Raw genomic sequence first — 15836 nt, 5'->3', positions numbered from 1 at the left:
GGCACTCTCCCCATGGCTGGGCTGCGGCCCAGCCCCACCCACTTAGGCTATGCCAGCGGGTGTTGCCAGGGCCAGCCTGGGCCGGGCCAGGCCAGGCCCTCCTCCATAAAGCCAGCACATCCCAGGAGCAGGCAGAGCCAGGACAGGATGGAGAGGAGACGGGTCACCTCAGCGGTTCGCCGCTCCTACGTCTCCTCCTCAGAGATGGGGGTGGGGGGCCGCCGCCTGGGTCCTGCCACCCGCCTGCCCCTGGCTCGAATGCCGCCTGCACTCCCGGCCCGGGTGGACTTCTCCTTGGCCGGGGCGCTCAACTCCAGCTTCAAGGAGACCCGGGCCAGTGAGCGGGCGGAGATGATGGAGCTCAATGACCGCTTCGCCAGCTACATCGAGAAGGTGCGCTTCCTGGAACAGCAGAACAAGGCGCTGGCTGCTGAGCTGAACCAGCTGCGGGCCAAGGAGCCCACCAAGCTTGCCGACGTCTACCAGGCGGAGCTGCGCGAGCTGCGGCTGCGGCTTGATCAACTTACCGCCAACAGCGCCCGGCTCGAGGTGGAGAGGGACAATCTGGCGCAGGACCTGGGCACCCTGAGGCAGAAGTGAGGAGGGGGCCGCAGAGGGGCGTCATGAACAGGGAGCACTGAGCCGCCCCCCACCCCCAGAGAGGGAGCACCTGCAGGCCTGCAGGGTCTCGGGCAGGGGCTCTGCCTCCCTGCTCCCCAGTTTCCCACCTCTGGGAGGAGAGGGTGGCCCTTGCTCCCCAAGATGAGGGTGGGCCCGGGAGGAGGCCCAGGATCTCAGGGATCTGATTCCCAAAGACCTTCGGGTACTCTCAGCGCCTCCCCGCTGGGGAAAGCTGTGTGGGACGGTCAGGGACCCCCAGCGGGGAGGGTCTCTGTGTCTCACTCACTGCAGGGCCTTGTTACTGTGGTCGGGGAGCACACCTATTCTGAGCCTGGGTCTGTCTAGAGGGGGAACCGGAAGGGAAGATTGGTATGCACCAGGAGGACTGGGCCGGGGCTACAGGAAGAGAGGGAAAGAGCAGGCAGAATACTGGCTTCAGAATACAGGAGACTCTGCCTGTCACCAGCTTATGACCCTAGTCAAGACACTTCAACTTGCACAGCTGTAAAGCGGAAATCTTAATAAAACCCATTTCCAAAGGTCAGAGGAAACCCCAGGGGCATGGTCCTTGCTGGGCTGGCAGGGCATGCGTGTGTGACTTCAAGTGTGGGAGGCCGTGTGTGTGTGCGTGTGTGTGTGTGGTGTGTGGTGTGTGGTGTGTGGTGTGTGGTGTGTGTGGTGTGTGTGTGTGGTGTGTGTGTGTGTGTGTGGTGTGTGTGGTGTGTATGTGGTGTGTGTGGTGTGTGTGTGGTGTGTATGTGGTGTGTGTGTGTGTGTGGTGTGTGTGTGGTGTGTGTGTGTGGTGTGTGGTGTGTGTGTGGTGTGTGTGGTGTGTGTGGTGTGTGTGTGTGTGTGGTGTGTGTGGTGTGTGGTGTGTGGTGTGTGTGTGGTGTGTGTGGTGTGTGTGTGGTGTGTGTGTGTGTGTGGTGTGTGTGGTGTGTGTGTGTGTGGTGTGTGTGTGGTGTGTGGTGTGTGTGTGGTGTGTGGTGTGTGTGGTGTGTGGTGTGTGTGGTGTGTGTGTGGTGTTTGTGGTGTGTGTGTGGTGTGTGTGTGTGGTGTGTGTGTGTGTCGTGTGTGTGTGGTGTGTGTGTGGTGTGTGTGTGTGGTGTGTGGTGTGTGTGGTGTTTGTGGTGTGTGTGTGGTGTGTGGTGTGTGTGTGGTGTGTGTGTGGTGTGTGGTGTGTGTGGTGTGTGTGTGGTGTGTGTGGTGTGTGTGTGGGGGGTGTGTGTGGTGTGTGGTGTGTGTGGTGTTTGTGGTGTGTGTGTGGTGTGTGGTGTGTGTGTGGTGTGTGTGGTGTGTGGTGTGTGTGTGGTGTGTGGTGTGTGTGTGGTGTGTGTGGTGTGTATGTGGTGTGTGTGGTGTATGTGGTGTGTGTGTGGTGTGTATGTGGTGTGTGTGTGTATCGTGTGTGTGTGGTGTGTGTGTGTGTGGTGTGTGTGTGGTGTGTGTGTGTGGTGTGTGGTGTGTGGTGTGTGGTGTGTGTGTGTGTGGTGTGTGTGGTGTTTGTGTGGTGTGTGGTGTGTGTGTGTGGTGTGTATGTGGTGTGTGTGGTGTGTGGTGTGTGGTGTGTGTGTGTGGTGTGTGGTGTGTGTGTGGTGTGTATGTGGTGTGTGTGGTGTGTGGTGTGTGTGTGTGGTGTGTGGTGTGTGTGTGGTGTGTGGTGTGTGTGGTGTGTGTGTGGTGTGTGTGTGTGGTGTGTGGTGTGTGTGTGTGGTGTGTGGTGTGTGGTGTGTGTGTGGTGTGTGGTGTGTGGTGTGTGTGTGGTGTGTGTGTGGTGTGTGTGGTGTCTGTGGTGTCTGTGTGTGGTGTGTGTGTGTGGTGTGTGTGTGTGGTGTGTGTATGTGGGGTGTGTGTGTGTGGTGTGTGTGTGGTGTGTGGTGTGTGTGTGGTGTGTGGTGTGTGTGTGGTGTGTGTGGTGTGTGTGGTGTGTGGTGTGTGTGGTGTGTGTGTGTGTGGTGTGTGTGTCATGTGTGTGTGGTGTGTGTATGTGGGGTGTGTGTGTGTGGTGTGTGTGTGGTGTGTGGTGTGTGTGGTGTGTGGTGTGTGTGGTGTGTGTGTGGTGTTTGTGGTGTGTGTGTGGTGTGTGTGTGTGGTGTGTGGTGTGTGTGGTGTGTGGTGTGTGTGGTGTGTGTGTGGTGTTTGTGGTGTGTGTGTGGTGTGTGTGTGTGGTGTGTGTGTGTGTCGTGTGTGTGTGGTGTGTGTGTGGTGTGTGTGTGTGGTGTGTGGTGTGTGTGGTGTTTGTGGTGTGTGTGTGGTGTGTGGTGTGTGTGTGGTGTGTGTGTGGTGTGTGGTGTGTGTGGTGTGTGTGTGGTGTGTGGGGGGTGTGTGTGGGGGGTGTGTGTGGTGTGTGGTGTGTGTGGTGTTTGTGGTGTGTGTGTGGTGTGTGGTGTGTGTGTGGTGTGTGTGGTGTGTGGTGTGTGTGTGGTGTGTGGTGTGTGTGTGGTGTGTGTGGTGTGTATGTGGTGTGTGTGGTGTATGTGGTGTGTGTGTGGTGTGTATGTGGTGTGTGTGTGTGTCGTGTGTGTGTGGTGTGTGTGTGTGTGGTGTGTGTGTGGTGTGTGTGTGTGGTGTGTGGTGTGTGGTGTGTGGTGTGTGTGTGTGTGTGGTGTTGTGTGGTGTGTGGTGTGTGTGTGTGGTGTGTATGTGGTGTGTGTGGTGTGTGGTGTGTGGTGTGTGTGTGTGGTGTGTGGTGTGTGTGTGGTGTGTATGTGGTGTGTGTGGTGTGTGGTGTGTGTGTGTGGTGTGTGGTGTGTGTGTGGTGTGTGGTGTGTGTGGTGTGTGTGGTGTGTGTGTGGTGTGTGTGTGGTGTGTGGTGTGTGTGTGTGGTGTGTGGTGTGTGGTGTGTGTGTGGTGTGTGTGGTGTGTGGTGTGTGTGTGGTGTGTGGTGTGTGTGTGGTGTGTGTGTGGTGTGTGTGGTGTGTGTGGTGTCTGTGTGTGGTGTGTGTGTGTGGTGTGTGTGTGTGGTGTGTGTATGTGGGGTGTGTGTGTGTGGTGTGTGTGTGGTGTGTGGTGTGTGTGTGGTGTGTGGTGTGTGTGTGTGGTGTGTGTGGTGTGTGGTGTGTGTGGTGTGTGTGTGTGTGGTGTGTGTGTCATGTGTGTGTGGTGTGTGTATGTGGGGTGTGTGTGTGGTGTGTGTGGTGTGTGTGTGGTGTGTGTGTGTGGTATGTGTGTGGTATGTGTGTGGTGTGTGGGGTGTGTGTGTGTGGTATGTGTGTGGTGTGTGGTGTGTGTGGTGTGTGTGTGTGGTATGTGTGTGGTGTGTGGTGTGTGTGGTGTGTGTGGTGCGTGTGTGGTGTGTGGTGAGTGTGTGGTACATGTGTGGTGTGTGGTGTGTGTGTGTGGTGCGTGTGTGGTGTGTGTGGTGTGTGTGGTGTTGGTGTGTGCGTGTGTGGTGTGTGCGTGTGTGGTGTGTGTGGTGTGTGTATGTGTGGTGTGTGTGTATGTGTGGTGTGTGTGGTGTGTGTGTGGTGTGTATGTGTGGGGTGTGTGTGTGTGGTGTGTGTATGTGGGGTGTGTGTGTGGTGTGTGTGGTGTGTGTGGTGTGTGTGTGGTGTGTGGTGTGTGTGGTGTGTGTGTGTGGTGTGTGGTGTGTGTGTGTGGTGTGTGTGGTGTGTGGTGTGTGGTGTGTGTGGTGTGTGTGTGTGGTGTGTGTGGTGTTTGTGTGTGTGGTGTGTGTGTGTGGTGTGTGTGGTGTGTGTGTGTGTGTGGTGTGTGTGGTGTGTGGTGTGTGTGTGTGGTGTGTGTGGTGTGTGTGTGGTGTGGTGTGTGTGGTGTGTGTGGTGTGTGTGGTGTGTGTGGTGCGTGTGTGGTGCGTGTGTGGTGTGTGTGTGTGTGGTGCATGTGTGGTGTGTGGTGTGTGTGTGTGGTGCGTGTGTGGTGTGTGTGGTGTGTGTGGTGTGTGTGTGTGGTGTTGGTGTGTGCGTGTGTGCTGTGTGCGTGTGTGGTGTGTGTGGTGTGTGGTGTGTGTGGTGTGTGTGTGTGTGGTGTGTGTGGTGTGTGTGTGGTGTGTGGTGTGTGTGGTGCGTGTGTGGTACGTGTGTGGTGTGTGGTGCGTGTGTGGTGCATGTGTGGTGTGTGGTGTGTGTGTGTGGTGCGTGTGTGGTGTGTGTGGTGTGTGTGGTGTGTGTGTGGTGTGTGTGTGTGGTGTGTGGTGCATGTGTGGTGTGTGGTGTGTGTGTGTGGTGCGTGTGTGGTGTGTGTGGTGTGTGTGGTGTGTGGTGTGTGTGTGTGTGGTGTTGGTGTGTGCGTGTGTGGTGTGTTCGTGTGTGGTGTGTGTGTGTGTGGTGTGTGTGGTGTGTGTGGTGTGTGTGTGGTGTGTGTGTTTGTGGTGTGTGTGGTGTGTGGTGTGTGTGGTGTGTGGTGTGTGGTGTGTGTGGTGTGTGTGTTTGTGGTGTGTGTGGTGTGTGGTGTGTGTGGTGTGTGGTGTGTGGTGTGTGTGGTGTGTGTGGTGTGTGTGTGTGGTGTGTGTGTGTGTGTGGTGTGTGCAGCCGTGAGTGTACAGTGGTGGAAGCGCCTGTGTGAGCAGAAGCAGGTGCAGCGACCCTGATAAGGCACCTTGGTAATGAGTTAGAGCGAAGGCCCTTGTCTGCTCACCCACCTGGCCAAGTCCATCTGCCCCTCACTCCTCTTGCCACTCACATTGGTCCTGGGAGGGAGCGGGGGCGGTTCTCTGGCAGCCACCTCCAGGGAGGTTAGGGCAGGGGTCCAATAGTCCTCAGAAGAGCCCGGACCCAGGAATGTGTCCCCCTACCCCAGGCTCCAGGATGAAACCAACCTGAGGCTGGAGGCTGAGAACAACCTGGCTGCCTATCGACAGGTCAGGGTGGTAGAGGGGAGGGCCGGGGAGGGGGAAAGTGTTGATGGCAGCCCACCCAAACACAGCCCCCAAGCCCAGCCCTCCAGAGCAGTGTGCTGCTCCCCGCAGCCACAAACGGAGGGATCAGATAAGACTAGGGAGTGGGGAGGAGGAGTCTGGGGTCAGAGGGGCCCTTTGCTTCCTCCCTACTCCAGGAGGCAGATGAAGCCACCCTGGGCCGTCTGGATCTGGAGAGGAAGACTGAGTCTCTGGAGGAGGAAATCCGGTTCTGGAGGAAGATCCATGAGGAGGTAAGGCCAGGGCAGAGGGAGGAAAGGCCAACACAGAGATTGGAACTGAGGAAAAGAGACAGAGACTGAGACAGAGATATTCAGACATAGAGAGGAGACAGACTGACAGAGAGAGAAAGAAAATGAGAGAGAAAAGACAGAGAGAGATACAGAGAGAGACTAAGGGAGACAGAGATAAAGACAAGGCCTTCCCTGGTGGTCCAGTGGTTAGGACTGTGTGCGTCCACTGCAGGGAGCACGGGGTCCATCCCTGGCTGGGGAGCTCACATGCCTCGTGGTGCGACCGGGGTACAAAATGATAGACAAGAGAGCATCTCCAGCCCCTGGTAAAATGCACACAGACACACACTCCACTTACTGAGAATTACAACGGGCCTCGTTGCCTCCTGTTTTTCTTCACTACAGCCGTGTGAGATAGGGACCATTCCAGTGTTATCTCTTTTTCGCAGAGGAGGACACTGAAGCCCTGAGATGTTAAAGAACTTGCTAAGGTCACACAGTTAGTCTCTCTGACTCCATTCCCTCTGCCATCTGTCTCCATTTAAATGAGAGCCATACATAAAAACACACACACAAACAAACGAACAAACCCCCTACCCCCGCTGAGCTCTGACTTCAGATAATGGATGCAGAATCCAGGGCCTCAGGGAACCTGGGAACCCATAGGCACACCCACACCACAAGGACTCAGTCACTCTCCCATGAGAATACAGGCACACTTTCAGCGCTCCTGCCTTCCAGGCCTGGGAGGAGGACACCATGAGACCCCCAAACTACCCCTGCCTCCCTTAGCCTGGGCCATGCCATTTCCTCCAACTAGGAATGCCCATCTCCCTTAGCCAACTTCTGGGTCCGAGGGACAGACAGAAGAGGGCATGATGCTGTGGGGAAACCCCAGTTGCAGCCTGGTCCCTGAGCCCTGGCATCCCTTCTCTCACCCTGGCCAGGAGGTGCGGGAGCTCCAGGAGCAGCTGGCTCAGCAGCAGGTCCACGTGGAGATGGATGTGGCCAAGCCCGACCTCACAGCAGCCCTGAGAGAGATCCGTACACAATACGAGGCAGTGGCATCCAGCAACATGCATGAGGCGGAGGAGTGGTACCGCTCCAAGGTAGCCCTGACTTTGGGCCAGCCTGCCTCCTCCAGGCGGCCCTCCTGGCTCCATACAAAAGAACTGGGGAAGGAGGGTGGAGGAAGCTGGGGGAGGATCCTCTCTGAGTGACTGACCTTCACCAGAGAAGTGAGGTGATTTGCCTGGGGCTACACAGGCACTATTATTTCCAATAAGTACTTATTAGTACTTATTGCTATTACTATTAGCCAACACTGTTGTGTATTAGGCCCTGTGCTTTGCATGGATTATTTTACCATGAAGTAGGTACTGTTCTTTGATAGATGAGAGAACTAAAGTCCAGAGAGGTTAACCAACTTGCCCAACGTCACACAGCTCCTAAGCAGTAGAGCTGGATTTCTAACCCTAGCTATCTCACTTGGTAGCCTGCATTCTTGATGTGCCTGTATCCTGGGTTATTGAGCATCTACTACATCTCCAGCTCTGCCCAGGATACAGAGACATGTCTGACCAGGGAGATGTTATGTCACTCAATAATGATGTCTACGGAGAACACAGCAGGGCAGAGTTTATATACAATGTGGGGACAGGAAGGATATCATAGAAGGGAGGGCACTGGGGCCAGGCAGGACTGGAAGCCTGTGAACATAAGTAAAGAGGAAAGGGGCGTTCAGGGTGCAGGACAGAGCCTGAGTAGCGGCCGAAAAACACAAAGAGGTAGGGGCCCAGAGATCCTGGGCCAGGGCGTGGAGCTGAGGAGTGTAAGTGGCAGAAGCCAGTGATGGTTCTGAGCAGGGCAAGACGTGATGGAGCCCTGAGGGCTTCACTGCAGCAGGGCTATTAGAATACAGAGCTCTGCTCACCAGAATCCCCTGTGTAAGGTGGAGAAGGACAGGGTTCGGTCACGCGGATGGAGCTGCCAGTGCTGGAGATTCTGGATTCCGCGGCAAACACTGTTCATTCCTGCATTCCCTGACCAGTCATTGTGCTAGGTGCTAGAGTCGTAGCAGTGTCTTCTGTGTCCCCGGTCCACGGGCCGCAGTCGCTGCGAATAACCCCACCCAGGGCCATTGGCTGGGGTGAGCTGAACAACCACCCTGGGGTCCCGCCCATCTCCCTGATCCTCCAGACATCTTCCTCCCCACGGGCCCGCACAGCTCCCGCCATAAGCGTCCCCAGCCCTCCCCTCAGCATAAAGCCCTCTCCCCATTTAGTTTGCGGACTTGACGGACGCCGCTGCCCGCAACGCGGAGCTGCTCCGCCAGGCCAAGCACGAGGCCAACGACTACCGGCGCCAGCTGCAGGCCTTAACCTGCGACCTGGAGTCCTTGCGCGGCACGGTGAGCGCGGGCAGGGCCAGAGGCGGGGCGGAAGGGGTCCGCGAGCGGAGGCTAGCGAACCGGAGGACGGGACCTGCCGCCCTAGGAGGTGCTGGAAAAGGGCCAGGGTCTGGGACCAGGGCTGGGGGCGGAGCTCTGAAGTTACTCGGGGCGGGGCGGGGACGGGGGCGGGGCCTCGAGAAACCAGCCGACTCCACCCACAGAACGAGTCCCTGGAGAGGCAGATGCGGGAGCAGGACGAGCGCCACGCGCGGGAGGCGGCGAGTTACCTGGAGGCGCTGGCCCGACTGGAAGAGGAGGGGCAGAGCCTCAAGGACGAGATGGCCCGCCACCTGCAGGAGTACCAGGACCTGCTCAGCGTTAAACTGGCCCTGGATATCGAGATAGCCACCTACAGGAAGCTGCTGGAGGGCGAAGAGAACCGGTGAGGCCTGCCTAGCAGCCCTCCCTGCTGGCCCCTCCCTGGAGCTGCTTTGCTCCCTTCAGGGACTGTCTCATTCAGTCTTGCGTCCAGCTCCCTCCTATCCCAGTGCCCAGCACACGGTTGGTATTCAATGAATGTCTGATGAATGAGTGAACAGATTCAATTCAGCCCATGTTGATTAGGTCCCAGAGTAAGGACTCGGGTCACCTCCCAAACTGAGGCTCACTCCCCACCCTCCCAACAAAAATCGGACTTCTTTTCCCCTGACCCGTGTCTTCTGCCTCCTGGGAATTCTCTTCGCCACTCTTCCCTCCCCTCTGCCATCCTCCAGGCATCCACTCTCTTTTGAAAAGAGATGTTCCGCTTACAATATCCAGGCCCCTTGCCGGCTTTGGTAGCTCCAAGGAGTGTGTTTGCTGCTGGGGAAGCTAAAAGATGGGGTCGGCCTTTCCTGGCAAGGAAAAAAGCCTCAAAGCTGTCATGATATCCTGGCCTGGGGATATCCTCGTGCAGCCTGGTCACCCCTCTCTCTGCTGTCTTTCAGCATCACCATTCCTGTGCAGACCTTCTCCAACCTGCAGATCCGAGGTCAGTAGAACAGGGTCTTGTGGGCAGAGTGTTGGATTCCTGCCCCCTCCCCCAGGCCTGTGGGTTGCTGTTCTGGCCTGGGGCCCAGGACCAGGGCAAATGGGCCTGGGGCTCTCCATGGGGACCTTCATGATTCACCGCAGAACTTCTAGCCAGAACACACCATCCCAGAGCATTCGAGGTGGGGCTTGCAGCCTGCTCTGCCCTTTGTCCCACCCCACACCCCCATCCCCACCCCCCATTCCATTGCAGAACTGGGTGACGGTCTCAACCTCTGTCCTGTCTGCAGATCCCTGATTAAGCTCTGCCCATCCAAGTGTTTGATGTTTGTGTTTTTTTTTTTAACTGCTTATCACTACAGGGGGCAAAAGCACCAAAGAAGGGGAAGGTCACAAGGTCACAAGACATCTCAAAAGCCTCACAATACAGGTTATACCAATACAGGCTCACCAGATTGTAAATGGAGCCCCCGCCGGCTCAGCTCTCGGTTAGCTGCCTGCCCTGCCTGCCTTCTAGACACGGTGCTCTTCCCAGCTTGATAGGGAGCGAGCCTCACCAAGCCCACTTTCCCCATCCTCTTGGGCTCCCTCCTCCCAGGTTTCCTTAAAGGGCCAAGCCTGTGTCATTTTCCCAGCAACCTCAGCACCCAGCCCAGGACCTGGCACAGGGTAAATGTAGGTTAAAGTAGCAGAGTTGGCCGGTGTTCAAGGTGATAAGTCCTCGGATGCACAGATGAGATACTCTGGGGCCTCTGAGCAAATGCCAGCCTCTGCCTCACCTCTTTCCCATCACTGGGAGAGCCCCTAGGGTCTCGCTGTGCCCGGCGGCCAGGCTCTCTGCCTGATTCGTCTGTCCCTGAGGCTCCATTGCTCAGCTCAGTGATGATTCAACCTAGAGGGTTATTTCCCCCTGGACTGCTGCTCTAGGAGTGAATAAAGTTTTATGTCCCCTGCTCTTAATTTTAAATATTAGTGAGTGTGACATGTTATATTTTTCTCTCTGAGGAGGGGAAAAGAGAGTGTATGTGGCCCTCAAATGATTCTTAGCTAAGGAAAAATAAATTCTTCTTTCTTTTGGGCTAGAAATTTAGGAACACTAGCTATGCATGTCCCAGGGCTTAGTTCAGCATCAGAAGGGTTAACCAGGCAGACCAGGTAGAGGCAATACTGCCAAATGCCAGATAGAAAAGGGTCACTAGGGCCCAGAGAAGAGGCAGAGAGAAGTAGGAAAGAGGAAGGGGGACAGGAAAGGGACCCACGTGTATTGAGCACTAATATGTGCCCGTTGTTTAACAAACATTATCTCAGTTAACTGACTCCTCACTCCCACGTAGAAAAGTAGACAACAGCATCCCCATTTTGCAGATGAGGACACTGAGGCTGGAAGAGGTAAATTAACTTGGCCACAGTCATGTGGCTGAGCTGGGACTCAAGTTCTGGCCTGCCTGACTTCAAAACCCACGTGCTCCTTCCTTGGCACGGCGCTGGGTCGTCAGGAAGCCAGGGGCCAGGTGAGGGCTTGCAGAGGGGCTGAAATGCGGCCAGGCCAGGAGAGTGAGCAGGGCAGCAAGAACTTGCCCAGCACCATGGGGACTTAGGAGGTTGCCAGCCCCTTTGGAAGAGCCTATGCCCTCTCTGCCTGATTGGCTAGGCTTTTGTACTCATGACTGGGGCTTTCATGGTGAAACCGAGGGTGGGAGAGGATGTCTAGTGCCCTGAAAGCCCATGGAGGCCTCCTCTCCTCATGCCTGCAGAAACCAGCCTGGACACCAATTCCGTGACAGAAGGCCACCTCAAGAGGAACATCGTGGTGAAGACCGTGGAGATGCGGGACGGAGAGGTGAGGAGGGTGGATCCCAGATTCTGGCCCCAGCAGACTCTGGAAGAAAGCTTGACTGGTACATAGAAGGTTGTTGATAATTCACAAAGAGCTCCTCTGGGAGGCTCTGCAAGAGGGGAAGGAACCCGGATGTAATTCATTTCCCCAGCCCCTCCACTGGCAGTTCTAAGGGGAGCCTGGGTGCCTAGACCACTGGATGGGGTCCTGACTCCAGCTTTCTCCCTGTCTCACCCTCAGACTCAGGTGCCCCCATGCCAGGCCTGGGGGAGAGAGAAAGAAAATTAAAGTTAGTAGCTTTCACTCCCAACTTTCAACTTGCAGCTTGGTGAAAGGAACCTGGCAGAAGAATGGGATGGGGGGGATTGGTCATAACCCCCTCCCCATCACACCAGCAACAGTACCAGCTAATCTTACAAGATCAGCTCACCATGTGCCAGGCACGGTGCTAGCTGTTTGCCCGTGTTACCTCATCTCCCCCTCTGACTGCTGCATGGGGGTGTTCCGGCTACTATCGTAGAAAAGATGACCCAGGAAGGCGGGGGACTTGTCTAGGTCCATAGCCTAGCTGTGGTGGACCTGGAGTCTGTGTGAGCTCCTAACCTAACCGTGGCACCTTCTCTGTCCCCTGCAGGTCATTAAGGAGTCCAAGCAGGAGCACAAGGATGTGATGTGAGGCAGGACCCACCTGGTGGTCCCTGCCCCACAGTATGAGGGGCCTGCAGCAGGAGTTGGGGTAGTTGCCTCTCCTCTGCTAGTTAATTTCCCCAGACTTGAGTTCCCACCCACCCCAGCTGCTCCTTTTCCCCCTCAGCCTCTATGTCAGCTTGCTGCCCTAGGCTCCATCAGCATTAAGCCTGTCAGACAGCACCCACCCAGCACCCAGCAACTCTAACAGGGCACTCACTCCAAAGGGGCAGCCTGGAGGGGCATGGCCAGCAGCTTGGGTTAGAATTGGGAGGGAGGAGAGATGTTGGGGAGGGCAGGGAGACCTAATAAATCACCCTCCGTGTCCCGAATCCCTGTTGTCATGGCAACTGTTGCCAGAGCCGGAGGTGTCTGGGGGTATCTGGGAATGGGGCCTTTGAATTTCCTCAGGCTGGTGGAGGAAATCCGAGACTCTGAGACAGGCAGGGGAATCCCCACAGGCAAGGAGGCCTTGGCCAGGGGCTTATTCTTCTAGACTGACTCTGACCAGTCTGAGGATGGGTGGGGCTATCCTGCCACCTGGAGTAGTCGCCGGACAGAATTCCTGGGCTGCCCAGATTGCAGAGGGGCCTCCTGAGTGATGGTTCAAGTGGCTCAGCCCCACTGAGCTGCCACGTGGGCGTGCCGTGGGCCCGTGGGAGCTTAATTCTCAGCATTTGGGGGAACTACAGTGTAAGTGGTGAGGGAAGGGGTGCTGGGAGGGAGTAGAAGGGGGCCTGGCCCCGAGCTGTGGGCACAGAGAGGTCAAGCCCAGGAGGACTCCCCCCACCCCATACAGGCTGGAGGGGGGGCAGGTAGAGATGGTAGAGGAGGTGGTTGGGATGAGGCCAGACATCAGAGTGGGGGGCTGTGAGTGAGCAGTTACACTTGGCCTCTGGGTCGTGGGAATCAGGAAAGTGACTCATCCTCTTGAAGACTGTGAAACAGGAAAGAAAGAGGCTGCTGGTCCTGGGGGCAGGGCCCACTTTGTCCCAGCTCTAAAGGCCCTCTCCTGGCTGCGTAATCCCTGTCCACCCAGGCCTGGGAGCCGCTGCAGCTGCCGCCTGACCCCAGCAAATACTGCTAGGCAAAGCCTCTGCTGCACGCCCGACCCCCTCCTCCCCACAGTGACCGCTGCTCTTCCCTAAGCCAAGGCCCCTGTTGTCCCCTCGTAGTCAAATACAAAACGTACCCCCGTTTTAGGTAGCACCCTGTTTTATAATTTGGGAACCTGACACCCACGCAGAGTGAAGACACTGGTTTGTGTTCCTGAAGCCTAGAGGCAGGACAGCTTGGGGCAGACACTTTCACCCCGAGCACCTGTTCTGCGGTCCACGGGAAGACTGGCGGGCACGAGATGATCAGTGCCCACGAGTGGAGCTCAGAGGCCCGCTCCAGGGTCCCCATCTCCCTCTAAGGCAGAGGGAGGGAGAAGTAGGAGTCCCTCCCTCTTTCCAAGACTGGTGCCCTTCCCCTACTCCCTCCTGCCCCCCACTGCTGCTAACCTTCGGGGCACCACTGCTGCCTTTAGTCACTGACATAAATAAAGACAACTGCTGTGGCTTTCCCCAGAGTGGACTCTGATCTGTTTGGCAGAGGCTGGGGCTGGGGGAAGGGGGCAGGAAATAGCCTTGGACAAGACACAACTTGCTTCTTATCACTGATCATCTTGGGACACCCAGCCACCCCCAGCAGTGGCCACATGACAAATCCCATCTCCAGCCCTGCTCTGCCCTGCAGCCCTGCTGCCGGCCCCCCACAGCCTTTGCTTCCCACCCCTCTTCTCACCCCCAGCCCCCAGCCTGGGTGCAATCTGGCAGGAAAGTCCTGAATTCAGTCTCCAATTTCCTCACCCATTTCCCCTGTTGTAGTCTCTACCTGTATTCCCAAACTCACCATTTCTACCTGCCAGTCCCAGGATGAGGCTGGGAAAGAAGGCAAAGAGGATACACACTAGGTACCCCGACTCTTTTCTTCCTCCCTCTGCTACCCCCAATTCAAACCGCCCACTTAGCAATCCTCGAAGGCAAGAAAATAAAGCACGTCAAACACTGTTCAACACCAGACAGGTGATAAATGTTAGGTTCACAAGAATTCTTCCTTCTCTGAAGTCAGAAGACACGTGCACCCTGGCTACTTCCATCTCGCTTCAGTCCCCCATCTCCCACCAGCCTCGGGCCTCCCCGCTTCCCAGACTGGGTCTCAGACTTGCTCGCGACAGCAGGGAGCAGGTTACAGCTAACAACTTTGTCCACATGCCCTGCCACGCATCCCAGCTCAGGATGTCTATCCAGAGGCATCTGGTACCACTTAAGAAACACATTTGAGCACAACTGGTCTTCAGAGCTGGGGAAGAGAGAGCCTAGGGGGAGAAGTTGGGATAACAGCGGAATAAGTAACAGCAACAACGACAGAGGTGAATAGTGATGAAGACTGCCGTGATGAGCAGGTAGCCTATCAGGGTGAGCACCAGGGCAGCCCGAATCTCGGGGTTGGAGAACGAGACTGGGTAGCGGCCTCGAGATGTCACGCCCAGTCGGAGCCCAGCGATGCGCACGCCCTGCCGCCAGCAATAGTAGATGCCCCGGTCTTCCAGCTGGGTGAAGCGGATGTGGAGATGGTTGCCGTGGTCGATGAACACCCTCATGGACCCGTTGACGCCCTTTAGGTACTGCGTGCGGTAGAGGTACTGGTGGTCCTTGTCCCAGGCCACGGCATGCTCCGGCCGGGCCCCGGGACAGGAGATGATTAGTCCATGGCCCAGCTTCTGCTGGTGGAACTGAATGGGCACTGGGGGCAACCAAGGCCGGCTGCCCACTTTGGCCACGTAGCTGAAGAGGGCCATCACACCCTCCTGGATTTTCTTCTTCTTCTCGCAGGGCACCAGGCAGCTCCGAAGCAGCAGTTCGGGGACGTGGTCTCTGGCCTTGGCCCGGAGCTGCCTGGGCACAGCCCGTGAACCACAGGACACCACGTCGGGCAGTGTCTTGCGGTAGCGGGGGGAGAGGTCTGGGCTCTGCAGGTAACACAGGCCAATGCGCCACTGCTCCCCGCGCACCCCACAGCGGTCGCAGGGGGTCCACTCCCAGAAGGTGGTGAAGACACGGAGGCTCCCGTGGTACTCATCTGCGAAGGGCTCCTGGCCCTGGTCCTCGAAGGTGGCCACCATCCTCTCACTGCTCTGGATGTCCACGTCGTAGGCGTAAAAGTAGTCCCCCTTGCGGGTGCCGCAGAAATACAAGCCTGAGTCCTCGGGCTGCGCCCGGAAGACCAACAGGCTGAACATGTGGATGCTGAAGCGGACCAGCATGTCGCTGCCCACGCGCACCTGGGCTGCCTCCGTCAGGACCTGCCCATCAAAGTCCGTCAGCACTTTGGTGTGGCCGCTGCCGAGGTGCTTCTGATAGTACCAGACGACAGCGGACACCTCCTCGGGCTTGCAGTGGCAGGGGAGCTCGAAGCTCATGTCAGCCAGGTAGGCTGCATTGTCAAACATCAGGAACGCTGGGCAGGGCGTCCTCTGAAAAATGTTCTCCTTCTCCACGATTTCAAAGGCCTGGAGGTTCCCCAACACCCACAGGAGCACAGTGGCCTGGGCCAGGTTCATGCCTGCACGAGGGAAGAGTCAGAGGGGGCGGGGCAGAACCTAGGCACTAAAGGCCTATGGGGCTTCTAGAAATCACTGCTGGGAGGAGGCATCTAGATGAGGAAAGGATTCAGCAGCCAGGAAAAGAAGCAACAATCTGCAGAGGAAGCTGCCACAGACAAGGCAATTTATTCCCAGTGGATGTACAAGATGCCCTTCTAACGTTCCAGACGTGATCTTGAGGGAAAACCATTCTAGAACCTGGCCCTTTGTCCCCTTTCTAGAACACTGGCACTCACTCAAGAATGGGTCAGGGGAAGCCAGAATAAGAAGCAACCGCCCAGGTACCAGGACAGGGGAATCTCTGCCTCTCTGTTCCAGGCTCTGCCCTGCCTGCCCGGTGGAAAGGTCCTCCCTTTGGTTAATCCAGGAGTTGAAGGCAACCCTCCTACCTGCACATCTGGCCACCTGAAGATGCCTGGGAGGCTGGCCAGGCCTGAGCTGATGGCTTGGGGTTTTCCCAGGCCCAACCTGCACGGGAACTCAGCCCCTGGAGCTGGAGAAAAATACTGCACCTC

The 15836-nt window shown here is 56.9% G+C and overlaps 2 protein-coding genes across 3 annotated transcripts; one reads left to right on the top strand and one right to left on the bottom strand.

Annotated features, from left to right (window-relative positions):
• Window positions 1-139: 139 nt before the first annotated feature.
• Window positions 140-13245, top strand: GFAP (glial fibrillary acidic protein). Of its 2 annotated transcripts, XM_032617655.1 has the most exons (10): window positions 140-596; window positions 5377-5437; window positions 5632-5727; window positions 6675-6836; window positions 8012-8137; window positions 8341-8561; window positions 9106-9149; window positions 9511-9636; window positions 10903-10988; window positions 11620-13245. In XM_032617655.1, the coding sequence occupies exons 1-10, from the start codon at window positions 148-150 to the stop codon at window positions 11659-11661; spliced, it is 1413 nt and encodes a 470-aa protein (XP_032473546.1). In that variant the 5' UTR covers window positions 140-147; the 3' UTR covers window positions 11662-13245. The 2 variants fall into 2 exon arrangements, with proteins under 2 accessions (XP_032473546.1, XP_032473547.1); XM_032617656.1 differs by lacking the exon at window positions 9511-9636.
• A 589-nt stretch (window positions 13246-13834) lies between these two features.
• FAM187A (family with sequence similarity 187 member A) lies at window positions 13835-15728 on the bottom strand. The gene has a single exon (XM_032615910.1). The coding sequence runs from the start codon at window positions 15277-15279 to the stop codon at window positions 14035-14037; it is 1245 nt and encodes a 414-aa protein (XP_032471801.1). The 5' UTR covers window positions 15280-15728; the 3' UTR covers window positions 13835-14034.
• Window positions 15729-15836: the final 108 nt, after the last annotated feature.

This window comes from Phocoena sinus, chromosome 20 (assembly GCF_008692025.1).
Source record: "Phocoena sinus isolate mPhoSin1 chromosome 20, mPhoSin1.pri, whole genome shotgun sequence".
Classification (NCBI taxonomy): domain Eukaryota; kingdom Metazoa; phylum Chordata; class Mammalia; order Artiodactyla; family Phocoenidae; genus Phocoena; species Phocoena sinus.
This window is presented reverse-complemented; position numbering and strand designations above follow the sequence as displayed.

What these genes read in the sequence shown, in the direction of transcription:
- GFAP (XM_032617655.1), top strand. Translation starts at nt 148, where the DNA reads ATGGAGAGGAGACGGGTCACCTCAGCGGTTCGCCGCTCCTACGTCTCC. An exon ending in ACCTGGCTGCCTATCGACAG is followed by an intron (nt 5,438 to 5,631) that starts GTCAGGGTGGTA and finishes TCCCTACTCCAG; the next exon opens with GAGGCAGATGAAGCCACCCT. An exon ending in CTCCAACCTGCAGATCCGAG is followed by an intron (nt 9,150 to 9,510) that starts GTCAGTAGAACA and finishes TTATCACTACAG; the next exon opens with GGGGCAAAAGCACCAAAGAA.
- FAM187A (XM_032615910.1), bottom strand. Translation starts at nt 15,279, where the DNA reads ATGAACCTGGCCCAGGCCACTGTGCTCCTGTGGGTGTTGGGGAACCTC.